General features: G+C 41.6%; 2 protein-coding genes across 3 annotated transcripts in view; one reads left to right on the forward strand and one right to left on the reverse strand.

Annotated features, from left to right (window-relative positions):
- Positions 1-21,159, forward strand: part of TPP2 (tripeptidyl peptidase 2) — a 75,529-nt gene extending 54,370 nt beyond the window's left edge. For both annotated transcript variants that reach the window (XM_073348954.2, XM_073348965.2), the window contains 6 exons: positions 8,049-8,200; positions 8,407-8,503; positions 11,275-11,405; positions 12,849-13,056; positions 18,739-18,858; positions 20,242-21,159. In XM_073348954.2, coding sequence (XP_073205055.1) covers positions 8,049-8,200; positions 8,407-8,503; positions 11,275-11,405; positions 12,849-13,056; positions 18,739-18,858; positions 20,242-20,331 — 798 coding nt within the window. In that variant the 3' untranslated portion in view covers positions 20,332-21,159. The remainder of the gene's footprint in view (positions 1-8,048; positions 8,201-8,406; positions 8,504-11,274; positions 11,406-12,848; positions 13,057-18,738; positions 18,859-20,241) is intronic.
- A 399-nt stretch (positions 21,160-21,558) lies between these two features.
- METTL21C (methyltransferase 21C, AARS1 lysine) lies at positions 21,559-26,287 on the reverse strand. Its single transcript, XM_073348979.1, has 3 exons — positions 25,936-26,287; positions 22,494-22,611; positions 21,559-21,953 (listed from the first exon to the last, which is right to left on the reverse strand). The coding sequence occupies exons 1-3, from the start codon at positions 26,128-26,130 to the stop codon at positions 21,559-21,561; spliced, it is 708 nt and encodes a 235-aa protein (XP_073205080.1). The 5' UTR covers positions 26,131-26,287.
- Between the last annotated feature and the right edge of the window lie 369 nt (positions 26,288-26,656).

The following is a 26,656-nucleotide window of genomic DNA, read 5'->3' on the forward strand; positions in this document are numbered from 1 at the left end:
TGGCGTCACCTTGATCAGTTTACATTGGAGACAGACAAAAAAACATTCCTTTGTCAATGACCAACTGGTTTATCTGTTCTACTTAGGTTGCTTGGTCGGAACATATTTTAGTAACATATTTCTAGCACATGTGTAAAGAATTATGTACACTAACCATACAAACATCACCCAATAATAACATGTGTCACCGGTTTGTATGTGATACAAGACACTGTTTGGCTAAACATTCTAAGTAGAGTGTGTTGGGTGTGCCCTTTGCTAATTGGCATAAAGGGGCTCTTAAGCTCACAACTAGTCCTTAGTCAGTCCTTTTGATACTTACTATGCCTCCTAAAGTATAAGTTTAATGCTACACTTCTGGCTTCCAGGAAACACTTTCCTATCTTGTGGTAGTGGGCAGAGGCAGGGTGGGGGGAGGGGGTGGCATGCGGGGTCACACGCCACCCCAACCCCATTTGCTGCTTCCTTGTATTGAGCATGCTCACATGGACCGAGCATATTCAGTAACACTGCTGAAGCCAGCTGCCCTCACTCTGCGCCCCCACCCCCCATCAGCAAGGATGGGTCATGTCTGGTAGTGGAACTACACTCTGTACAGATGGAATAGTGAGTTCCCATAAGAAGACACAAGAGAATGGAAACTGCCCATATAAAAGGTGATGTATGCCTCAGGATGTTTGGTTAGGGTATAGAAAGAGAAGGAGTGTACTTCTGAACAGATGGACCACCTCCTCCTGGAGGTGACTGCTAGTTTACCCTCCAGTGTCACTCAGAACTATATAGCTATAGGCCTGGTCCAGAGACTTTGCTGCCAAGATTCCCTTACATGTTAATCCTCTTCAGAGGTAGCCTGTGTGACACTTTTGGGGGTATCCGGGGTGAATCACTACCTCCTACATACAGTGAGAGAGTCTTGTCTGTGCCCTCTAGGGGAAACTCTCCCCAACTACTGATTGCAGGCAAAGTGAGCACTCTGTTCTGCACTCCATAAGCCCTGTTTGTTCCCAGTGCAGGCTTGCAATTTACATACCACCGAGTACCCAGTCCCTTATCTTCTGGACATGCACATTATATACTGATCTGCTGCCTCCACAGAAGCAATGCATCCCAGTTCACTGGTTTCATCTTAATTCAGCACTCTTCTTCGTACAAGGCACTTACCTGTGACTATAGTAAAACCAAATTGAAGTTTATTTAGCAGAGCTTGAGACAGATTCAAATAAAAGCAAGTATAAGGGTTTGGAAACATAAGGTTACAAGTAAACAAAAAACATGAAAAACACACTATCGCCTATGCTTATTAACAAGATATGGTATTTCTCATCCAATGGTCAGTTGTTACAGCACTTGTCCAGTTCAGAAAGATGAGATCTATCTTTCATGAGACATTCCTGCTGGCAGGGTCTCTTCTTTGTAATGGATAAAGTCGTGTACCCTTTCTGCTTCTCTTATACAGGTAAACTGATGTCTCTTACTTCAGGGGTCCCCTATTCAGACACTTTTCTTGGGGTTCTTGTCATTGTAAATCCTCAAGCCTGCACGTGGTCCAGACAGTAAATGTAAGGCTGGCTTCACGTATGTCCATTGTTCTCAGTGTTGATTGAGTTAGCCCTGAGACCCTTCTCACCTCAGGTAATAAGTTTCACTTCAGTAATTTTGAAACTCAATATCCTACATGTTAGTAACTCTAAAATGATTTCTCATACCGACATCACACAATTGGCTAGTTCTTAGCTTTCGACAGAGACCACCCATGACCCCCTTTGGTGAAATATTGAGAAGATGTTTGTATGCAGGGGTAACATACCTGCCTTTGTATGTCTGTGTCTCAGCCTAGGAATAATCCCCCATGACATTTTGCTGCAATAGGGAACCACTTACAAAGTCCCAGTGTTTTTAGGTAGAAATGCTTGGGATTCCCATTTTCCAAGCCATGATAACAAACACTCATTTTCTGGCTGCTTCAAGACATGCTGTAGTAAGAGAGATGAGTCTGCTGTGCTTCAGAAGCATTTTTGCCAGAAGCGTCAAGGATCTACAACAACCCATCAGAAGGTGGCTGTAGGTCACTTTTATGTAGACCTGCTACATTTCTAGTCCGTGTGCCTTAAACACTGTTTCTCTAAGCTACTCTATCAAGTTTCCATCAAGGCATTGCAAAACCCCTCTACTCCAGGAGACTTGCTTAAATGATCCATTCTGGAGCAGTCTCCCAAGTCTTACTCCAAAAGGCAGATTCAAGAGACTTATTATCTCTACTCTGTTTTCCTCGGACAGCTTGTGTTTCATATGTTTTTTAAGACTAGGAATTTCTTCCTCTCAGTCCAGTTAAGCTTTATGGAGGCCCTTTGCTTTGTGATCCAAGTGGCCAGTCTGAGGGCATTCCTGTGGTCCTGGATCTGTAAAACACCTGTTTGCATAGTCCCATTTGTGTGGACCACCAGAGATCACTTAGACTTTGTTCAGAGTTGATACTGGCAGTTTAAATGCTTGTATTTCTCCTCTTGACAGCTTCCAAGTGTTTCCCAGTATCATTGTGGCTATAGCAGCCAGCCTTCCTGAAGGAGGTATTCTTTGTCTCCTTATACCTTCACTACAGAAATCACTCAGGGTATGTCTACACTGAAAACACGATAGCGGAACAGCTGTACTTCAGTGTAGACACTGCCTACGCTGATGGCTGGGGTTTTCTCATCGGTGTAAGTAATCCACCTCCCTGACAGGTGGTAGCTAGGTTAACAGAAGAATTCTTCCATTCACCTAGCACTGTCTACATTGGGATAAGTTGGCATAGCTACGTCTTTCAGGCATATCGATTTTTCACACCCCGAGAGATGTAGCTGTGCTGATGTAAGTTCCCAGTGAAGACAAGCCTTGAGACTCATGCTTTGAGCAGGGGTCTAATCCTTAGTGAAGATGTGAAGAAGGGTAGTATGCTCACTATTTGACCCTCTCCCTAAAAGCCTGAGGGATGAGATTGGATGCAAAGTAGAAAAGGATGTCCTCAGTATGGGTTCCACTCTAACTGTAGCTTCACAGCCACTATTTTTCTCCATTCAGGGCTTTTTCTGTCTTGCTTTTCAGCAAACCCAGACTTAACCGGCCGCCTTTCTCTGGTGGTTGCAGGACCTAAAGATCCACCAAAGCTTGCTCTTAGAGGTGGCCTCAGATTGGCCGTGGTCACAATAGATGAGTGTCTGGGGTTGAGCCCACTATAAAGGGGTTCAGGGCTGCTGGTCCCCAGCAGAGATTCCTGCCAGTCAACTGTGAGAGGAGTAAACTGGTTTTACACCATATAAGTTCTTCCACATGTCCTGACCCAAAGGACAAAGTAGTCAGTATCCTAACAGAACCCAAATTGCAATTGTTTATATCAGCAGCTTTGGGTACATGGAGTTGGAATGGAAAAATCAGTGGGCTTCTATTTTCTTTTGGCAATGAGAGAGCTGTTCTAGTAAGCCACTCACGTTGTGGGCTTTTTAGCGATAGGGCATAATGTCTGAGCTGTACTTGGAATAATCAGGAGAAATGGAATCTACATGTCTCTCATATATGTTCTCGTCTAAAAGCAAGGGATGCACAAACTAGTTTTAAATGGCCATCTGAGTAAACAGAAGTCTCGACCAGAGATTCCTAAACTTGTATTTGCCGCATCCCCCTTCAAAGATTCATGTCCCACGCATGACCTTTCTTTGTTTCCCTTCTCTCTCCTCCCAAGTCCTTCCCAGCCCTCTTGCTCTCACTCTCCCAGCCAGCCCCTCTCTCCGCAGCAGGCTGCATCTGCTGGCTCCAAGTGCTTCCTCTGCTGGCCAGACCCCACTCCCTTGTTGCCTGCTGCCATCATCCCAGCATCCAGGGCACACGTGGGGTGAGGTGGAGGGCCAGGGCTGGGCTTTAAAACCCTTCATCCATTGCTTTCCTTTGTGCACTAGCTGCCTTCGCCACTGCTTCTGCTGCTTGGAACTAGCAAGACATTATTGTTCTGCTTTGCATCAGCTCCTCACTCTCCCCAATAACCTCAGCACACCCCATGCTCGGAAACAGTTTTCAAACTTTTTGAGCTGAGGCCCCTCATTTTGAGTTACAATTTTAGGTTGTGCCCCCTGATACCTGCCCCTCCCCTCTCAAGTTTTCAGGGTGGGGGAAGACAGATGCAATGGTATCTGGGGGCAGAGCCAGCAGTGGGCACGGAGGCATTGACATTGATCCAGGGGCTGGGTGGTCCACTGAGGTGAGTCGGGGTGGAGGTGGTGCTCCCTCACTGAGCTGCCCCAAATGTTCCTTCATGCCCTGCCTAGGGGGGGCACACCCCACAGTTTGAAAACCTCTGCTTTAGGGAAATGTAGGCAAGGATGTCTTAATGTGTTGGAAGTTTGGCATAGCCTATACCTTTTCCCATCTTCCTGTTTTTGGAGAACTTAGGATAAGAATGGGAAGGAGTGTTTGTGTTTAAATATTCATATTTTCTTTTTCTGAGCCTCTTTTTTACTATTTGCAAATTCAGCTAGTGCCTTTATGAGAAATTGCATACATTCAAATGGCCTAGCGAGAGATCCTGTGCAATGGAAAAATGCAATGTTACATATGTTGCTTGAATTTGAAAGCTGATAATGGCCTTTTTAGTAAGCCAGCTGTATGTGTATGCATGTGCTCATGGAGTATTTCACGTGAAAATTGTAATGGTGAATTAGAATAACCTCATTATATGTAATTATGTGCCTGGCACGTCAGAGTTATATATATGTGACATGTTGTGAGCACCTCAGTAGAAGTTGTTACAGATGATTATTAGTGGAGCTGGTCAAAAAAAATTCCATTGCAAAGATTTTTCCATCAGAATATGTCATTTATTGAAATCAAAATTTCTTCACAAATGTGTCAATTCTGATTAACTTTTTCTTTGGAAAAAATACCAAATCAAATCCGAAAAGCTTTTGGGCAGGTCTACACTACAGCCGGGATCTGCGCCCTGCGATCGTTCCACTGGCGGTCAATTTAGTGGGTCTAGTGAAGACCCACCAAATCGACAGCAGATCGCTCTGCAGTCAACCCCTGTATTCTGCCCCCACGAGAAGAGTAAGATAAGTCGATGGGAGAGTTTCTCCCGTCAACCCCCGCGGTGTAGACCCCGCGGTAACTCGACCTAAAGTATGTCAACCCCAGCTACATTATTTATGTAGCTGGAGTTTGCGTAGCATAGGTTGACTTACCGCGGTAGTGTAGACATAGCCTTGTCTATGTCTAACTAAACAGATGTGAGAGGGAAAGTAGACAGATATAAATGAGAAAAGAGAATGAGACTAAAAAAACATATGTGACATGAAGCTGACATCTGACCTCCACTTTAACTTTTGTTGCGTGGTGGGAAAAAAAGTGGTGGAATAAGTGGTTAAATCTTAATACTATTTTAATGTTATCTGCGTGCTGTCATAATTAAATTTGGTGACACTTCTATTATAATCCTTGTTTAAGGGTAATGTAATACAGGTATAAATATTTTTCATCAGCATCAAATTTGGCACAGAGGGCATCAGGTCAGGAGTACATTTTTCTTCAAGCATTTAGCTGCTATGGTTATGTTACAGAAAATCTTAAGATGGGGCAGATCTGAAAAAGTGTGAATGTCTGCTATGACTCAAAAATAAGATGTTTGGTTTGTATCTGATACAACTCAATTTCTTCCACTTGTACCAAATTTAGCAAACGATTATGGTTAAGTTCCACTCCACAGTTGTCCATATTTTGATGGCAACTGAAGTAATTCTTGTATGTATACAGTTTGTAGTTCGGTAAAAACACTTTGAGGCTTACTGACTCTAGTTGCACATCATATACATAATTTCATAAATTGTAATATTGCTTAATTTGCCATGAGAGATGAGAATAGCTGTGACATTTAACTCTGAGAGTAAGTGCTACACACTGAGAGATTTCCTTTATGAAGGTCATTTTTCTGTAGATAGCAATATATTAAATGTCTAAATTCAGTTATGCACTATACCATAGTAACTCAGTTGCTATGGTTTAACATTATATAAAAAGGTTTTTGTTTTATTTTTTAATTAACATTTTGTTTTTTGGTGGCCCACAAATTGGCTGGGGACCCCTACCTTAATCTGCCACTGGCCTTGACTAGCAGCTAGGAACCCCCAGCACCTACCCACCTCACCTTTGGGAACCCCCTCTAGCCCAGACTGAAGGCAGCACAGAAGTGAGGGTGGCAATCTTGGGACCCCCTCCCCACAACAACTTTGCAAACCTCCCCTCTCCCCCCATGATCCCATTTTGGCTCAGGACCCCCATGGTTAGAACACTATGAAATTTCAGATGTAAACATCTGAAATCGTGAAATTGACCAATTTTAAATCCCTCTGGCCATGAAATTGACCAAAATGGACCATGATTTGGTAGGGCCCTAATTATCTATTTATATAGCAATCAGCTATGAAGCCTTTGAGCTACATGATGTTTATAGCACAAGCTTAGTATGATAATGTAGTGAGTCTGTACACTCAGATTTAATGTTCTTTTTAGGGGGAGCTGGTTTAAATACTGTGACGTTAAATGCAAAAAATTGATAGTGTGTACTGTAATGTACATTAGATGGTCTGTGGCAAAATCTGACACTGATTTACTCAGGAATGATGGGATTTAAATTATAGGAGAAAAATGTGTGAATCAAAACAGCTGTTTGTTGATATCAACATTGATCCTTTCAGTTGAGATTTTTTTTTCACACCTTGATGACCGTATGTAGCAGGTTGGGTCTGGAGATTGATATATCTCCATAAACCACATAGTAGTCTTCCTTTATTTGAAAACAGAAAATAATTAAAAAACGTTACTGTTCAGCTTTTTATCTGAATATGAGTACACCATAGGCTAAGCTGCAAAGTCCTCTAGTAGCAGCTTAGAAGAAATTGCAGTGGTTCAAGAGGGATATACTTATGTATTTTGTGGCATGTTGATGACTTTACTAATATAACGTTTTGTTAAGAATTACCAAAAAAAAAAATCTTATTCACTCACATGTTTTGTCCCCAAACTTTAAAAGACAGGAGCTTTACCTAACTTTATCTTTACCTTTTTACCCAATTTACCTGCTTTCCTGAAGACCATCTCCTTAACTCCCTTTAACAGTATGTGAATACAAAAATGTTAAGCTTTGTCACCTTGGTAAAGAAAATCGAGCTACTTTAAGGCATATTGAGGCCATGTGATGGCTAAAGCCATGTTAAAAGGGTGTACCTGCCCTGTAGCCTTCCTTGCTGGCCAGCATGGCTTGGCTGCGCCCTACCTCAATTTCCCCTTTCACTGAAGGCCCTCTAAGTTCACACAGTCCAGATATTCAGATATTCCCCGTCTGGGGTCTAGTTTATTAAGTCCTGCACAAAGTCTTTCAAAATAGAGGTCAAACCTACGAAGTCTTCATCTCAGTTTCAGCTGAGCCCAGCTCCTCCCCCCAAGGGGGACTGTTCTCTCTCTTTAAAATTCATTCCTTTTGCCCGGTCTCAAGCTGGGTGCAGCCAATCCTCCCTGAGAGTATACCTTCCTGCTCTCCCAACACCTCTTGTCTGGAGCTTGGCCCTTCTCCATGGGCCTTCCTTCCAGATGTCTCCCACCCTGCTGACTCAGGGCCCTGCAGGAGCCTTCTTCCTCCTTGCAATGTCTGCAGCCACCTTCCAAACCATCTCCAGCTGTCTCCACCTTTATAAGATCCAGGTGCCCTCCCTTAAGCCCAGGTGGGCAGCCTGTAATCTGTCCAGGGGCACTGGACCCTGCTTCCTTTCTTGCAGGGGCCAGTCACCTTATGACAGGCCCATTTCTGAAAACTTGGAAGAAACCCTGGGGAGGTGGGAAATTGGGTGCGTCTCCAGAGAAAGTTGAACCATTCTGAGGTTCTGAAGACTAATCCTTTGCTCTCAGGATCCAGTGTTCAAGCATGTAACTGCTAGCTATCATTTAGCTCTTTTTGCATTGTAAGATAAAGGAATAGCAACATATTCCATTCCATCAAGTAGTTGATGAGGTTTTTTTTCTACCACTAGGATGTAATTACTGTTCATTACCATCTGATACCATCACCAACAAAGACTAAGAATGGCAGCAAGGAGAAAGAAAGGGAACCAGAAAAAGAAAAAGACGTAAAGGAGGAATTTGCTGAAGCTTTAAGAGACCTGAAGATACAATGGATGACTAAGTATGTCTTTTTAGTTTCCATAACAGGTCACAGCATAACTTTTTTAATATATTTTATTAATACTATACTTTATAGAAGAAATGGAAGTTTGAGTACCAGGATAATTTAAACTTGTGATATCAGAAGAGCAGTCTCTCACTGTTGCACTGCCTCCTGATTAGAATATGTAGATGCAGCATATTCATTTAATCTATCTTTTTGGCTAGGCTGGATACCAGTGACATGTATAATGAATTGAAAGAAGCCTTTCCTAATCATCTTCCCTTGTATGTTGCAAGACTCCATCAGCTGGATTCTGAAAAGGTGAGTTCTGGTTTTTTTTATTTAATATTTGTTTCACTACATCTTGCCTGGAGATAGGAGATTAAATCTGAAGATTTCTTCTTTACTGTTCTTCACAGATGCCTAGACTTGAAGTGACTGCTCTGGCTATACTGAGTGCAGTGAGCTAGAAACTTTTAACTTACTCAGAATCAAAAGCATTTACCATTGCAGAAACCAGTGCATTTTTACAAGGCTATAAATGTGAATGCTTAGCATCTCTTTCATTGTTCCCAGCATATCAGAGAAACAGCTTGATTGGTTTATTGGTTGGTTGTGGGAAAAATTACTGAGGTAAAGAAAAAGTAAAGAAAAATGGGTTTTCTATCTAGCTCTGAAAGGAGTGAGAAGTCCATGGTTGCCTCTTCGTTGCAGGAGTGAATTTCATAGTTTAGTTTTTTCTCCTGTTAAAACTCTGTCTTCTGCATTCATGAACTTCTCATGATGATTGACAGTTTCATGTTTCCAGTGCAATGTGGCTGATGTGTGGGAGATTAGGATCATGGAGAAGAGCAATCTCTTGGGTAGCTAGGATCAATCCCAGTGACCTTTACTTGGGGAAGCATTTCAGAAACCAGAGCACTGGGGTCAGATTAGGCGTGACCAGTGTAGCTAACTACACAGGTTGGTGCATTTTGTGCCAGATGTAGGTTTTTCAGACTCCATGGCTTTATTTCTACATATGAGTTGCTATAATCAAGCTTGGAGTTTGTGAATGCAAGGATCAGTGTGGACAGGTTAGTGTCTATGTTGAACTCTTAAAAAAGAGAAACTGTTTCAGTCCTGCTGCCTTGTTGCAGATATTTGAAGTGTATCAAAGCACTTCTGTATTTGTATACTTTTCAAAGTGAATGCTCAATCTATAGCCTTTTATATGAAAGGGTTTTGTTTTTGTTTTACTCTAGGGAGGCTTACAAAGTACTGAACTCAGTATTTGTAGCTCTAGCTTCTTGGAGAGCTCCCTCAGATGGCACCTTCTTCTCCCCTTGAATAGCCATTCAGATGGATACAGTTGGAACCTGTTACGTCATTTGATACTGATTGAAAGATGGAGAGGGATTCCCTCCTGGTTGTCAGCACAGCCAAGCAAAGTTTTTTCCCAGTCTCTCACTGATTAAATCTTAGTCCCAAGATTTAGTACGATGTAAGGGTAGGGTGACTTCTTGTTAATTCCATCTTCTGGGAATGGACCATCTAGCAATGGGTTGGCTTAATGGTGACTTGCATTGCTTTTGGAGATCTAATCCAAAGGTCAGTGGCCTTAGACATAAACTATAAAGCCCTTACAGATGGTTTCTTCATGAGATAGACTAACTGTTCTTGAGGTGGAGGGTCTGCTCACATATCTTTCAAGTGAATAAGCGCTTACCCTCCATTTTCAAAGGTAGACTGCTCAGGTCCTTAGCAGATGGTGGTCTTGTCCTCTTTCTGTAGCACACAGCTGTTGCACAAATTCTCTCTGTTCATCTATCTCCTGTTCATCACCATGATAATGTGAGCTCCTAACATTCCACCTTCTTTCTCTTCTTTTGGTGCTAATTCTTTCTTTTGCAGGATGCACCGCCTCAGACTTTATACAAAACTTCAGAAGCCCAATCTCTTTTATGCATAGGAAGCCTGGATTCTGTATCCCTAGCTAGCTTGTCTCAAATCATGATCACCTCTTTGGCTGCTGTCTGTAACCCCATTCTTCTTCATTCTTGTGTCACTAAGATTGTACGGTTGGTCTTGTGGTTTGGCCTTCTGGTTAAGGCACTGTACTGTGACTTGGGATATCTGGGATCAGGCCCCAGATCCCTCACATATCTTGTGTGACGTACTGGGTCTTTGCCATCTATAAAATAAGTACTGACACTTTCATTGTCTGTCTTGCTTTTTTAAATTACAATCTCCTTGAAGCTGGGATCTCCATCTTACTATCTTAAAATCTTAGAGTTTAAGGTCAGGCGAGACCTAGATCATCATCTGATCTCCTGCACATCAGAGGCCACTAAACCCCATCCAGTTCCCCCTCTGTTGAGCCCAATAACCTGGATCAGAGTAAAGTATTACAGCCCACAGGAGACTAAACTGTTGTTTGCCACAGGCAAAGCATAAGAGGGACTGAGGTCCACCAATGCCCAAGGCCTTGCAATGAAAGTCAGGGAAATGATTTGGCAAGATACCCTAATAATCCTAGCAAGTGACCCACACTCCAGGCTGCAGAGGAGGGTGAAAAATCCAAGTTCCCTGCCAGTTTGGCCTGGGGGAAAAATTACTTCCCAAACCTGAAAATAGCAATTTGACTCTGAGCATGTGAGCAAGATCCACCAGCCAGATATGAGAGAATTTTCACTACCACTTCAGAGCACCAGCCTGCCTGTCCAGTATCCCATCTCCAGCCATGGCAATCTGTGCTTCAGAGGCACAAAACAAACCCAGAGCACCTTGGAGGTGAGGAAAAAATATTTTCCTTCCTGAGCCATGCAGACCACATGAAGCTTGTTGGGGCCTATAGGCACAACTGGAATATAAAAAAAAAATAGTAAGTTCTTTGTGTCAAGGACTTCTAAAATACGGGTTTGTATGGCACTAAGCACAATATGACCTCAGTCCTGTCTAAACTATAGAAATGTAAATAAGTAAATACATTTCAGAAACTATTTGTATTGCCATGTACTTGTGACTTCAGTAATGTTAATAATATAAAGTGTTAAATGGGGTGACTTTATTTTGCCAGTTTCACATTTTTCTTTTATTCCTTTTTCATTCAGGAACGAATGAAAAGGCTTGATGAAATTATTGAAGCTGCAAATACTGTTATCTCGCATATTGATCAAACAGCGTTAGCAGTTTATTTTGCCATGAAGACTGATCCCAGGCCCGATGCAGCTACTATAAAAAAGTACCTAACCAGTAAATACTCCTTCTTGTATCCTATTTCTGTAGTCTATAGATATAATTACCTTTTCTACATACAAGTATTCTAAAGGATTCTGAAAGCTGATCTAGATTTGTTAATATGATGATGAAGTAAAAGTTAATTTTTTGAGGTTCAAGTGGAAACGGTTATTCAAGTCAAGTATTTTTAGAGTTTTGTGTATTTTCTGAAAGCAGAAAGACACTGAAAAACTTAAAATTTTGCTCAGAAGAGGTCAGATAAGATTACAAAAGATGGCTTTCAGATCAGAATTGAGATACATGGGCAAAGCTGTGTGGGAAAGTTTGCACTGTGCTTAGTCTCATCAAGTTCATAAACATTCAGAATAATCAGTGGACTGGTAGTATTTGGCTAGCAAGGCACTCCTGTAGGAATAAGTGTAGGGTTTTGCATGATATGGTGGGACCCTCAAAATTCTTTAAGGATAGTTCCAAGATGCTAGTGAACAGTACCTGTTGTTTGATAAAGCCACTTTGAAGTGCTCACAAGTTTTTATAGAGTGAGTCAGGAAAGAAAGACTGGTAACCATGGCTCTATCTGTATTCAAATGTGGTCCTTTTTCTCTGTGGAGTTAGTACACCATAACATTCTTTTGGAGTGTCGGTATTTTCAATGGAAGGTCCGCACTTCAAAGATAATGATGTACTACATTTTTTTAATTAATCATTTCAAAAGCCCCTTTTATGCTGATCCATTTTGACGGGGGAATAGCAAAGAGCACCTAATTTGAAATATAGGGACTGTGAAAGGAGGTATACATTTGTAAGTTACTTACATATTGACCCTGGTTTATTATATCATTAACCTAGTTGCTTGGAGTGGCTTGTACATAACTGTATATTTGCTGGATTTAAAAATAATTAATCATTTCCATTCTAAGCATTTCTTGGAAGAGTCAACCAAGAAATGATCTGGTGGTCTTCTAACAACTGAAACTGAGAACCAAATTCAGTGCTGGCTTAAGTGGGTGCAATTCTTTTGAAGTCACTGTCGGCTTCCATTAACAGTGGATTGGCCCTCTTTTCATACTACCAAGAACTAATAAAATACATTTCTAGATCCTGACTTCTTGTTAAATTCTTAAAATTTGGTTTGCACTTCTGTTCAAATACCAGAGACAGTGCAGTTGCTCCTGAAGCTCTAGGCTTGATTAGAATCTGTATGTTGCGTGAATGTATGCTATATCCATATATTTTGAGCCAGTTTAGAATTACAGGAAATAGTTTATTTTCAAAAATGCTGTATTTTAATAGGATAACTGAAAGTTGCTTATACTTCTGTTGTAAATACAAATCAACAAGTATGTTTAGTTTACTGTGATTTTTAAGGTAAAGTTAAATTATTGGCTCTTGATTGAAAACTAATAGCTGTAAGAGACCCCTTGTATTTGTGTTCAACTTAATGTAGTGATATGGAAAAACAGAAGTCTACCTTAGTGGATGCCCTTTGTCGGAAAGGAAGCGCACTAGCAGACCAACTTCTCCATCTGCAGGCCCAAGATGGGGCTGTTTCAAGTGATGCTGAAGGTAAAGATGACGATCAAGAGAGCTGCATAGGTGTTCTGTCAGAGACTTTCTGGGAGACAACAAAATGGACTGATCTTTTTGACACCAAGGTAAGAGGACAAGCAGAAATTCTGTATTTTGCACTCTTGTTTTTTCCTAGTCTCTTGTGATGAAATTTAACACCATCTTTGTGTGTGGCCTCCAGGCATCTCTCCCTTCCACTCCCTAGTTCTGTCCCCATATGTTGTGCCAGCCTCTCTCAAACATTTTTCCACAGGTGGGATCTCTCCTAGGCTATCAAGTGCAAGGCAAATAAATCTGTCTGCTCCATATACATATGGGGACGGTATGGAGCAGTAACTGCAGGCTTGTATTAACAAACTGCTTCATTTATCGAGTTACTAGTTTACTATTCCTTTCAAGGAATAGTTCAGTTGCTGTCCAGTACAGCACTTCTAGCCTTTCAGCAGAAGTGTGTACAGCCCCTGTTCTGTGCTGGTCATGAGTCCGTAGCATTTTCTAGATTAGGAATGAAAGAAAAGCCTGTGTTCCTTAGCTGTGGCTAAGGGCTGCAATGGGAGAAACCCTCTCTGGAAGTTGAATTACCATTTGGAACCTGTTAGCAATTACAGTCCTATTAAGTTTCAAGTTCTTATCAGGGTAAGGTCCCTGTGTCCTTCAGCACAGCTGTTTCAAAGGAAACCATCAAATTCCAATAATATATATGATTATGTAACTGATTAGGTTATTACTGATTTCCTTCTTTAACTGGTGTGTTGCTATGCACTGTGTTTCACATCAGACATGGCTATATTTCAGTGGTGAATGAATTTTTCCATGTATTTGTATGAATTTTGAAATTATGAAATTGTATGAAATTTGAATTATGAAATTCACTTTGGAATCATTTGAAATGAGAACTGTTGAATAAATCAGAAGAAATGTTATTCTTTTATTCCTTCCTGACCCCCACTGATGATTCAAGCGATAGCCTGATGATTGATTATTTATTCAAGCTAGCTTCTTTGCAGATGGTTTTTATTTGTGTACGTCTTTCATCGGTTGATTCTCAAGCCACAGTGATGTCCTGTGCTATGCATTAACAACAACATGCTACACAGTTTAACTATCTTGCCTTTTAATTTCAACCATGCTCTCATATTATGAGAAAGGATACATAACATATTCAGGAGTGTCCAACTGACCTTCTCTATACCATTTATTATTAGAGCTCAGTGGACCATTTTCAGCAAATGAAATTTTGCCAAAACATGCCGTTTCATTAAAGCCAAAAATGTTGTGGAGATTTTGTAGGGAGAAACTGACTGACTTTCTGTGGTCGCAAGGGACTAGAGAACTGGGATGGGATGTGGGAGACCGAGGTGCAACTCCCTGCTCTGTCTGATTCAGAGTGATACCTGGAATGAAAAAGTGAATCAGGCAGAGCAGGGATTTTGAATCTGGGTCTCCATCCCAGGCCAGTGCCCTAACCACTAGTTCTCTCCACACGCAGACATTTAGGTTTCATGTTGACACAATTAAGTTTTCGCAAAAATGTTTAGAGGATTTTTTTTGTTAATTTCAAAGCGCTGAAAGTTTCTGCAAAACAGAATTGTTCTCCTGTCAGCTCTCCACTGTTCCATATACCTCATATTTTTCTCCTTTACAAACTGAATAGTAGTCCTACCCTTTAATACTTCCTCTTATGGAAAAACCTTCCCCCATCTATAGATATCCTACCTCTTACCAAGTTTTTGCATTTCCTTGGCCCTTTCCTAGTACTTTCTAGTGACCAGAACGGACATACTATTAAAGAGGCACCACCAAATTAAATTGTAAGCTAAATCAAGAGTAGCCTTAACTCTACGCTTTAGAAAAAGTTGTTTGGAAGAAATTTTATGTGAACCACATAGGTGGCATTTATCCACTTAATATTTAGGGATCTGAAGTTATCTGTTTTTAATTTTGTTTCAGGGTCTCCATATTCTCAATTTTAATTATTACTATTTTATGACATGGAATTTTTATCTCCATTCTACCCGATGATCTACTCTCTAGGCAGACATTTTTATAATAGTTTAATCTTTAAGTACTACTGTTCCATACATACGACGTAAACTGTCTTTTTCTATATAGTTTGTGGGAAGGAAAATAATTTCTTACTGATTTTTCTTATCCGACCATATTTCAGAAATCCAAGTTACATTTGGGACTTTTAGTGACAGGCATGCTAGCTTATTTGTTGTCATGCATTCCTCTTCTCCTATCTAGCTAATAAGGATGGTCAAGGGCATAGTGTTTACTGCTCCACCTACTGGGAAGCAAAGGGGTGGGTGGGAGGATGAGTGGGGGTAGATGATGTAAGTATTTTAAAAAATTGCCTTCCTATCAGTGTTCCCTCTAATTCTCTCCTACCCCCCCCCCCCCCCCGTGCAGAATTAATTTGGTGGTGTGTGACACATCAACTCCATATTGGTGCACATAACAAAATTCATGTGGTGGGGGTGGGGCTGAGGGGTTCGCAGTGTGGGAGGGGACTTGGGGCTGGGGCAGAAGGTTTTGGGTGGGGGTGGGCACTCTGGGGTGGGCTGGAGATGAGGGGTTTAGGTGCAGGCTGTCCTGGGGCTGTGACGGGGAGAGAGGACTCCCTGCAGCAGCACCTGGGCTAGGCAGGAAGAGACACCTCTCCCATGGCCCCACTCTGGCCTGGACCTGCCGCGGCTGTGTGAGAGGTGCTCGTCCCTGAACCCCAACACGCTGCGGCCCAGCGCGTTAGGTGACTCCCTGGCTATTGCCTGGGTGAGCCGGGGAGCATGCTGAGGGATCCCAGGAGATGCAGACCACAATATAGGACCTGCCATTGGAGGGTTCGGGGCTCTTTTCAGAGCTAACTGAGTCTAGGCTCCATGGACTCATGGAGCCATCCTCTGCTGAGCCAGCCTCTGCTCCTGGTAATTTCATTGTGGGCACGATTTGGTTGGCAAGTTGTGCCCTCATTGGGAAGGATGTGCTTTTGAATATCTGGCCCAGTGTGTGTACAGTTTCTGTTACCCTGAACAAAGGTAACCAAAGCCACAGCCAAACTTTGAAGTGGCAATCCACTGCCAGCTAGATATAGTTTGCAGCCACTTCAAATAAGCAGAGGGACTACCCCTCAGTAGTCCAGGAAGCCGTTCTGCACTCCTCCTCCTCTGGTGCAGTCTAGGTCCTGGGGGGCTCCCAAGTCTGGCTCCTACAGGAGGAAGGACAAAGATAAAGGGCCTGAGAGATGCTACCTGTCCTCTTCCCGCCCGGCTACCCAACCTGACCCTCCCAGAAGTCAGTCATTTTGAGGGTGCGCTCGAGGACAGCGCCCCAGCCAATGTACTGGATCTAACCCTCCTTTTCTTCAACCGCTCTGCCCTTTTTCAGTCGGCTTGGTCCTGCGTCACCTTAGGCCACAGGGTGCTAGATACTGTTTCTTCGGATTACACACTGCAGTTTGCAGCCGAACATCCCTCCCACTCCCCTTCCCCGTCCCTCTTCAGGGATCCTTCTCATGAGCAATTCCTCATTCAGGAGGTCGAAAACCTCCTTCGCCTGGGGGCAGTGGAAAAGATTCCTCAGATCATGGAAGGCAGAGGATTCTACTCCTGCTGTTTCCTAATTCCAAAGGCAAAAGGGGGCCCCAGACCCATCCTAGACCTACTTCACCTCAACAAGTCCCTCCAGAAATTGAAGTTTTGCAGGGTTCTTTCTTTCTTTCTTCACTCAGCACACAGTCAACCTGTGGAACTTCTTGCCTGAGGAGGTTGTGAAGGCTAGGACTATAATAGGGTTTAAAAGAGAACCTCCATGAATTTATCCAGTTAAGTCCATTAATGGCTATTAGCCAGGATGGGTAAGGAATGGTGTTCCTAGCCTCTGTCAGAGGGTGGAGATGGATGGCAGGAAAGAGATCACTAGATCATTATCTGTTAGGTTCACTTCCTCTGGGGCACCTGGCATTGGCCACTGTCGGTAGACAGGATACTGGGCTGGATGGACCTTTGGTCTGACCCAGTATGGCCATTCTTATGGTTTTTGTTTCTTATGTCTTCCTGGTCTCCATCATCCCCTCCCTGGATCTAGGAGACTGGTATGCCGCTCTCGATTTAGAGGATGCTTACTTCCATATTTCTATCTTCCTTGGGCACTGGCGCTTCCTCCGCTTCATGTTGAGCTGGCGCCATTTCCAGTTTACGGCAATACCCTTTGGTCTTTCATTGGCCTCAAGGGTATTCACAAAATGTATAGTGCCACTGGCTGCTTACCTGAAACGTTGGAGAGTCCAAATATACCCGTACCTAGATGACTGGTTGATAAGGGGCCGGTCTCCAGGTGTGGTGCAGAGGTATCTGAACCTGGTTTGTTCCACCTGTTGCAACCTGGGATTGATAATAAACAAGACAAAGTCAACCTTAACCCCGGTGCAACACATAGAGTTTATCGGAGTGGTCCTTGACTCCACTCGGGCCAGGGCCCTCCTCCCCAAGACTCAGTTCCAGGCCATGGCGGACCTCATTGTGGGCCTGCGGGCCCACCCGCTCGCCACCACCCATATGTGCCTGAGGCTAGTAGGCCACATGGCAGCATGTACTTATGTGGTCTGACAAGCATGACTCCGTCGCAGACTTCTTCTGGCGTGGCTAGTGTCAGTCTGTGTCCCCAACTGGCACAGCCTGGGCTGGGTGGTCAGAATTCTGGACAGCGTACTTGTGTCCCTCATCTAGTGGCAGGATCCTGCGTAGGTGTTGGAAGGGGTTACCTTCATGGCCCCGTCCTTGTCAGTGACTCTTATCTCCACCGTCTTGTACCTGGGCTGGGGAGCCCACCGTGGCGATCTCAACACTCAAGACTGTTGGTCCAGTCACAATCGTTCCCTTCATATCAGTGTCAGGGAACTCAGGGTGATTCGACTGGCCTGCCAGGCCTTTTTACCTCATATGCAAGATGCTGTGGTCCAGATCCTGACGACAACATGGCTACGGTTTTCTATATCAACAGGCAGGGCAGAGCCAGGTCGTTGGCACTTTGCCAGGAAGCCCTCTGGCTCTGGGATTTCTGCCTACAGTACAATATCCATCTTGTAGGCACTCCCCTTCTGGGGTCCAAGAACACATTGTCATATCGCCTCAGCAGGACATTTTCATCTCACCACGAGTGGTCCCTTCATCTGGAGGTGGTCTGCTCCATCTTCCACCGTGGTGAACTCCTCGGACTTCTTTGCGTCCAGGAAGAACAGGAAGTGCCGCATCTTCTGCTCGATTGGGGGGCATAGACAGAGGAGCCCTGTCCAACGCCTTTCTGCTCCCGTGGTCAGGGGCTCCGGTGTACGCCTTCCCTCTGGTACTGTTGCTGAGGGCCCTCATGAAGATCAAATGGGACGGCAAGAATCAGCCTCATAGCACCAGCGTGGCTGTGCCAACACAAGTTCAGCACCATGCTGGACCTCTTGGGAGCAGCCACATTCCGGCTACCGCTCAGGTTGGACCTGTTGCCCAGAACCACGCAGTCTTCTGCACCCCAGCCTGGTGACTACATCTGAAGGCTTGGCTGCTGCGTGGCTAAATGTGCAGGAGCAGCAGTGCTCTCATTTTACAATTAAAACACGAGGACAGTAACTGCTGTGATTTATCTGTGTTCATCAACATAAGAATAAATTTGAAACAGTCTGTTTGGTAAAATGTTTAAATTGTTTTTATCTGAACAATGCTAGTTTTAATATGGTGGTAGATTTCTAACTTTTCTTTTAATTTGTTTACATACTGTAGGTTTTAACATTTGCCTACAAGCATGCATTGGCAAATAAAATGTATGGAAGAGGTCTCAAATTTGCCACAAAACTTGCAGAAGAGAAGCCAACCAAGGAAAACTTGAAAAATTGTATACAGGTAAGGGGTAGTCAATAAATCCATTTAATTACAGAGGGGCATTGTTATGTATGCTGAAGAATCTCTTAATATTAGGAGATGTAAATGTATGTTCATTTTATATACTGCTTAAGAGATTGAGTTTCAGAAAACTTTCACTAAGGTTCTGGAACAGAACGAACTGGATAGGCTTTTGATCCAGGAATATTCAAATCTGAAACACTTTTACCTCCCCCCAAATTCACCAGGGGTTCTGATTGGACTTAATGAATGTATCTGGCACCAGTTAGTCAGGGGATTAAGCTCACTAGCTCAAAGGTATGCAAGAAAGATAGGGGGGAGGGGCACTTGTGAGGTCCAAAGGCAATATCCAGAATCTCAGAGGCTGGAGGACTGGGCAGCAGGAGGGTGCTGGGATTCCTATTTGGGCATGCTCCCTGGACGTCTCAAGGGATTTCCATCTTTTATATCTGCCTCTTAGCTTCCCCCCATCCAGGTGCTGAAAGGGAGAAAGGGCTTGTCTCTTCTTCTCTCATTCCAGAGCCCTCCCTTCAATAACCCCTTCCCAGGCCATTGCAAAATTTGGGGCGGGGGGGGGCGAAGCGAGACCACTTTCTTTCCCCTGAGCTATTCTTACTTGGTGGATACTCAGTTAATAACTCCACCACTGCCTCTGCTCAAAGCTTTCCCAAGCGGCAGTATAAAATTAAGGGTCCTTAACAGTTTCAAGGAGCACTTTGAAAAGGTATTTATTAATTCCATCAGTCGCTTAGCAAAGCTCATAGCAATGGCAAGTTGTCTGAGCTGTGGGTCCTCCTCACCTTTGGAAATCAGGCCACTTTTATTTAAGATCCTAGATATAGATTTATGAGCCTAACTTTACTTTCTCAGGTTTTAAAGTTAAAGCCAGTTTTTAAATTAAAGCCAAAATGTTTTAAGCGGCTTGTTCATTCTACCACTGTATCTAGATTAAGAAATTGTTATTTAAAGACATACGAGTGTCATGACTACTCTCTAGACTTGCACATGAATTTCACGTGTTTTATTCTGAAGTACTTAAAGTTGAACAGCACAGAGAAAATGTGGGCATTTTGCTTACCTAAAGGTAAATTATCTATACAGTTATTCAAAACGGGTAGAAGGGAAAAAAAATCCCCAAGTTTACTGGGATTCTTGTGCTGCTTAAGACAACATTTTGTTCACTGAAGCTAAAATACCAGTTTTCAAAAACTAAAGCCATTCTATATGAGAGTTTAGAGCTCCAAAAAGCAGTATATTGACATTATGCTTCTGACAATGAACCTCTTTAACATGGCACTTTTAGATTAAGAAAGAATGAGAGAAGATATCAGTGTCAAAAGTATCATCTAATTTTTCTGCTTATCAATTATTTTTTTTTTTTAGTTAATGAAGTTACTTGGATGGACGCATTGTGCATCTTTCTCTGAAAACTGGCTTCCTGTCATGTATCCACCTGATTATTGCGTGTTTTGAAATACCAACAGTTGTAAACATACAGAGATGGTTTTATACTGACAGGATAGGAAAGATAAGTTTTACCTTTTAATTAGAACGCATGTCTTCATCAGATACTGAATGCTGATTATTAAATTGTGTATATTTATCAGAAAGGCACCCTGGTGTGGCTTAATACCTATTAACCTGACTCCTGACATCAGGGAGTTTGCATAGTGTGCATCTCATTGCTGGCAATGGATGTGCCAGAATTGCCAGCACCAAGGATTTGGAATTGGGTTGGAAAAGATTTCTTGCATGCATGTTAGGTTCTTAACTGTTAATTTTAACTGCAAACTTGTAAAAGCTCTGTATTTTTTACAATGAACAGGGTTTTAACATGTTTAATCTTAATTTCTTTTTCAATTGTATGAAGGCCTTAAAGCTACACCAAAGTAGCTAAAATTTTATTTATTAGACTATAAAGTAATGGAACTCCATTACCTGTACTGTTTGCAAGGGTTTACATTATGATTTTTTTTAAACAACAACAACCTTTCAAATGGTCTCTGTGTGTATCTCAGAACTGCTGATACATAGGTGCTCTTGTAAATCTTCGTCTTTGAGATATTTCAGGCAAAATTTCAAAAATCCATGTGAAGTTGAGTATCAGGTTGGACTGATACATGTATAAAAGTGCCAGACAGTTAATCAGGTATTGTAAAGCTATACATACACATGTTTAATAATGTTTAAAAAATGTAAAACACAGAGTAAATGTGCAAAATTGAAGATAAAAAACCACCCTGTGCACTCTGATACTTTAAAGGATTTTTTAATTAATAAAACAAATAATGAAGCTGAAAACTGTCATTTTTTTTTAAGAGTACATAAACATAATGTGTTAAAGCAAACAGCTTTAGGAATAATATAGATATGCAATGTAAACAGGATATAAAGGTATAGCTAGATCTAATAGTTTATTTGAAATTTTGAAACTTTACCTTCTGGTTGTGTTTTGTTACTGCTGACCCTCTGGCAGCAGTGAATTGGTTTCTTTGAGTAAATCATGTGTATATAAGCTTGAAACAAATCAGACAGTAAAGTAGTGTCCTGATATTATTATTATCCATGTATTGAAGTGCAAAATTCAAAGACTCAGGGACAGGTTTATGGACATTATTGCACTCCGTGTGCATTATGTACTAAAAACTAGAAGCTCATAAACTTTGAGGGGCATCAAAACTGTGACTGTATTGTTTTCGCTTAATTCTCTTTTACTATGGCTTTAAACAGCTTGATATTTGATTCTGGAAATTCTGCTAGAAGTGTAACGATTAATATATTGCCAAGTTTCTCTAAAAATTCAAAATCTGTGCTGAATCTGAATTTATTTGCCCATAATAATACTGTCCCTGGCTGACATAAATATGCCATTGTTGTTAGCAATGGATCCAGAGATGTATGGTGGTAGACAACATCACTTGCCAAAATAAAATCATAATGGTGAGTTGATTTAGGGAAGTCTTCATTGAGGTCTTCTCCCCACACCAGCTTCCTCACTTCAGGTCGGTGTATATTCATGTTTTGTGTATTTCTTGAAATATTCCATTTGAGATTTTCAAGTACTTCAGGCAGATCAGTAGCTGTAACAGAAGCTCCTAAAGAGAATGTGCAAATGATTAGTGTATATATTTTTTTCTATAAATCTTCCTGTTTTCCCCCCCAATTATCAATTTTGAATATGTTGTTGGCTCTCTGATCATCATTCAGTCAATAAACAGACCACCGCCCACCCATTTCCTGGATTGGGGTAACTCTTAAAAGTCTGTTATTTTGGGGCATGTCTCCACTGCCCCAAGTGTTCCGTGTGGATGCTACAGGTGCAAATTAAAAGGCTCCTAGGTCACTGTAATCCTGTTCAAACTGGGGACCTTTTAGTCTGTACCCACAGCATCCACTCGGGGGCACTAAGGTGCAGCACTTCGTTGCGCACTTCTGTTTGTGCTCCTGTAGTGCAAACTGCAGAGCAGTGTAGATAAGCCCTACAGAATTTTGAGAGCCAAAGTCATAACTGCTCGTTAAGTTTTAATTTTCGTTATAATTTCACTGACTACAGTGTCAAAGAATTTGTTTAGCTGACACCTCACAATTGATATATTTGAAGATGAGGAGGTGGAATTTAATCAGAATTTACCAACCTAGTATGCTAGCCACAATGGACACCAGTCCTGTTCCAGCACCAATTTCAAGTACCTTTTTGTCTTTTAGGTTGATCTCTTGTTGATTTGATTCCAGGTACTGAGATAAAGCCAATGCCTAAGAACAGTTAAAATATAGCCATAAAAAGCATTAATTTGCTAATGGCCATGCAGCAGTTCATTAAATCATTGAAAACATTTTTCTAATAAGTTTTTTACTTATAGACTGAACATATTCAAGTATGTAGCACAAAAGCAAATTAGGAAAAAGGAACAAGATTAGTCAACAAGATTATAAACAAATTATTAGGCAAGTAAAAACAACCAAACAGCTTCTTTTTATATGGGTTTCCCTAGAAATATAGAAATCTATACGCCACACGTTTTTGTTGACTTCTAAGTTACTGTAGGCACTGAGCATAGTCAGTCTGGAGAAGGAGAGATTTTACTGTACGAGTACAAAAGTGATATTATAAAGACCGCTAATTGTTCTCAGTTTGTGAAGATAAAGTAAGGGCTCAAGTTACAGCAGCGGGTTTCACAAAAAACTCAGAATAATTTGGCAATAGAACATGTTGCTAAGAAGTCTACGAAGTCACTGTCACTCTAGATATTCAGATCTAAACTTGACTCCCACCTAGTGATATTGCAGGCATCATGAAATAATTCCAACCACTTTATAGAGAGGGAAAAGACAAATGGTACCTTTCAGTTCAAGTGACAGAGTTCTGTCCTGGAACCGTATCAGTAAAACAGTCAACAGTTGGCTGCTTTCTTAGCAATCACAGCTAAGGTCAAAGAGCAGATAGGGTTGGTGACTGAACTACCTCTTTGTTTCCTCCATCACAACCCCGGATTACATCTCATCTAATCACAGAGTTTTGTAACATGATGCTGAGGCATTGGTTACCAGCTCATCATGGGTGAGTGCCGCTAATGAATCACCAGCACTGTTTGTGCAGTATCTACGTTTTCTTTGGAGTTCTCCCATCCATGTACTGACACCTGACTAATTTGAGATCTGATGAAATTGCAGTTCATAATAAGACTTAAGACAGACATTTTCCCCCTTTCTCCCTTGTGCTATCTTGAGATGGAATCTCTCATTTTCTGTGAGGTTTTATATGATAGCTAGACTGACAAGCTTTTTAGAGTTGAAATCCAATCCTTGTCCGTCTTCATAATAAATAGTGTAAATAAGTTTGAAATATTTTCCTCATGTCTCTGTCACTGTAATACTTTTTATCTTGAGAAGGCCCCTTTACACATAAGACAAAATTATCCAAATCTCATTACACATGGAGTACAGTTTGTTTTTTAATTCAATAATGGGATAAGCAGGGACCAGTAGAATGTTTCCTCATCAGTAAAAATATTTATTTAATCTACATGTCTGTGAACTATGGAAATGTCTTCAGTCCTGAAATCTAAATCTAAAGCTGACTTTTTGAGAGTATCAATTTAAATCTTGCAGAGATCAATATCTTGCTTAGAAAAACAACAAGGAGGCTGGTGGCACCTTAAAGACTAACAGATTTATTTGGGCATAAGCTTTTTGATGCATCTGAAGAAGTGGTGTTTTACCCACAAAAGCTTATGCCCAAATAAATCTGTTAGTCTTTAAGGTGCCACCAGCCTCCTTGTTGTTTTTGTGGATACAGACTAACACAGCTACCCCCTGATATCTTGCTTGGAGTTCCTTTGGTCTTCTGAGGAATTACTTTCCTTCTTTCTAATTAAAGTATCCATCTCTGCAGGACTTAGTTTCCCAAAACCAGATGATCAGCAAGATCAAGTCACTACAAAATTGACAAATATAATCTGTATTCATCAACTGGAAGCAAGGAGCACCACCCTTCATATAGACACAATGCAAATAAAGGCCTAAAAAAGAATCTCACCATAGCCTTCAACATTTGATGTATATTTAAGGTGTACACAACCAAATGGGCTTAGCGGACAATCCTTTCAACTAAGCAGAGTGGCCTTTCAGCAGCAAACTTTACTACAATCAGATGTGTGGTCCCAGTGCGCAATCTCCTAATTATTCACTAGTGCACTCTCTCTCCCAAACTCTCTCTGCATCTCTGCCATCATCTCTGAAGTAAAAAAAAAAAATCCTAAAAATAAACTGAGAAGAAGGTAAGTGTCATTCTCACAATACCAAAGAGAACTTTATTTTCAAACTTGAGAGATTACTCTTACATGCAGATCGTCAACAGATTGAATCCCCTTGCCTGTGAGTCTCTACCCCCAAAACCCAAACTCTCTAAACCTGACAGACTGTGTGGTGAAAGGTATATCCTCATCAAAACAGGTCCTGGGGAGTCAAGATGCTCTTATCCCTCCAGACTGTTTCTGAAAGTATAGTCTTATGATCTGGGGAAAGAATTCTATAGTGTATTAGGAGCATTGAGCCTATCGTGCTAGAATCCCATCCGTATTGCTGTTTCATCAAGATGCCTTCTGAAGAATCTTGACATCTCAGTCCTGGAAAGTGTACTAATAAGTCCTTCCTAGCATTTTGCTTTTATGTTGCCAGATTCTTAAAGGCACTCTAGATAGCTAGACCACTTATGACACAATATTCCCACTGGTCTTCAGACTCATCTTAAGTTCATCAAGTTCCTGCTTTGTCTCCACTGAAACTTGCTTTTCCAGAAGCTAGCTGTGAAAGAAATTAAATGAGTTGCCAAAATAGCTATTTTTTTCCCTGCAAGAATTTTTCTGCCTTTCCTATGATAAAGTATAAACACCACCTTTCTCTGTATTTTAAAACGCTTTCACAAGTTCTAAGAGAGTCTTACACTCTTTTCCCAAACCACAAAAGAAAGGAAAAAATCCTGTGGCATAAAATAAATCTTGACTTCCCTGTAGTCCTCTATCTCAAACGAACTGAGCAAGTTAGAAAGTTCTCAGCAGCTGATTGCCTTCCAATAAAATTGTGAAGGAGCCAAATTTTCTAAATCTTCCATAGCATGGTGGATCAAATGCTGCATGAGGGGAACACAGGTGGTGCTGATAGGACAGTACCTGTGAGCAATGAGGCACACTTCCTGGTTCCCAGGTAATATCCTGGGTAGAAAGGGCTTAGTCTACATACAGTCAATTAAATAGACCTTCAAGCCTCTGCACTGACTCATTTTGGGATGAGATTGCTCTACTCTGCTCTAAATAAATTTCCATTCTCTGTAAAATGCTGCATGCTGGATCTTTTCAATGTTGTTTTCTTCTCTGTTCTCCCCTGATCGTCTTGCTAGATGCTTACTTCCCCACAGTGATTGACTGTCTGGAGACATTGAGAGAACACAACGCTTTTTCCCAATTTTCCTTTCTTTGACTTAATGTCTTCACCCGTGCTCATTTATATGCTCATTTGTTCACATTTACTTTATAATGAGTTTAACTTGCTACTTGATTACAATACATAGGTAAAACTTACACCGGGCCATACTATAGCTCCGAAGTGGTCTAATGATTCTTGAATAGTGATCTGGTGGTCTGCATAACAATAATGCTCCTTGTCAAAATAGGGAGAAACTGTAGGAATCCACTTCTGCAATATTTTAAGAATTCTTGGTGATTCTGTGGGAGAAAAAATCAGTATTATTTGGTCAATATGAATATATACGTGCATTTTGTTGCATAGCTGGGAAAAGAAAATTTACAGGACTTAATTTGTGGTCAAGACAATGAGTTTGCAGCCTTTTCTGAAAAAGTTGCTTTTGTTCTTGGTCTCTAGTGAGCTGATCATGCGCACCATGGTTCACTGGGTTGCCAGACCTGGATCCCAAATATGGGTGGGCCTGCTGTCAATCAAAGTGAAGGAGAAAAACCTTCCTTTCCCATAAGTCATGAAGCAACATAGGTTGATTGGTGAGGAATTTTAGAACTCTATTTTGGCATACATTTTTCTGTCATCATGTTGAGACTTAGGTATCTCAGGTCAGAGGTTGCAAGTCATGCTAAATACCATATCTAAATGAAGCTATTCGGAGATTGTTAGGTTGCAGGTGTAACTGTACAATTGTGGACAGGATAGCAGACTAACATTGATTCTGGCAGAAATACTCTGGGTTCTTTAACCACAGATAGTTGGGACCTCTATTTTTGTATCTTCCAAAAGTCAGCATCGCCAGTAGTACAGCGTTCCCTGTTACCAG

Source organism: Lepidochelys kempii, chromosome 1 (genome assembly GCF_965140285.1).
Source record: "Lepidochelys kempii isolate rLepKem1 chromosome 1, rLepKem1.hap1, whole genome shotgun sequence".
In the NCBI taxonomy this organism is placed as follows: domain Eukaryota; kingdom Metazoa; phylum Chordata; order Testudines; family Cheloniidae; genus Lepidochelys; species Lepidochelys kempii.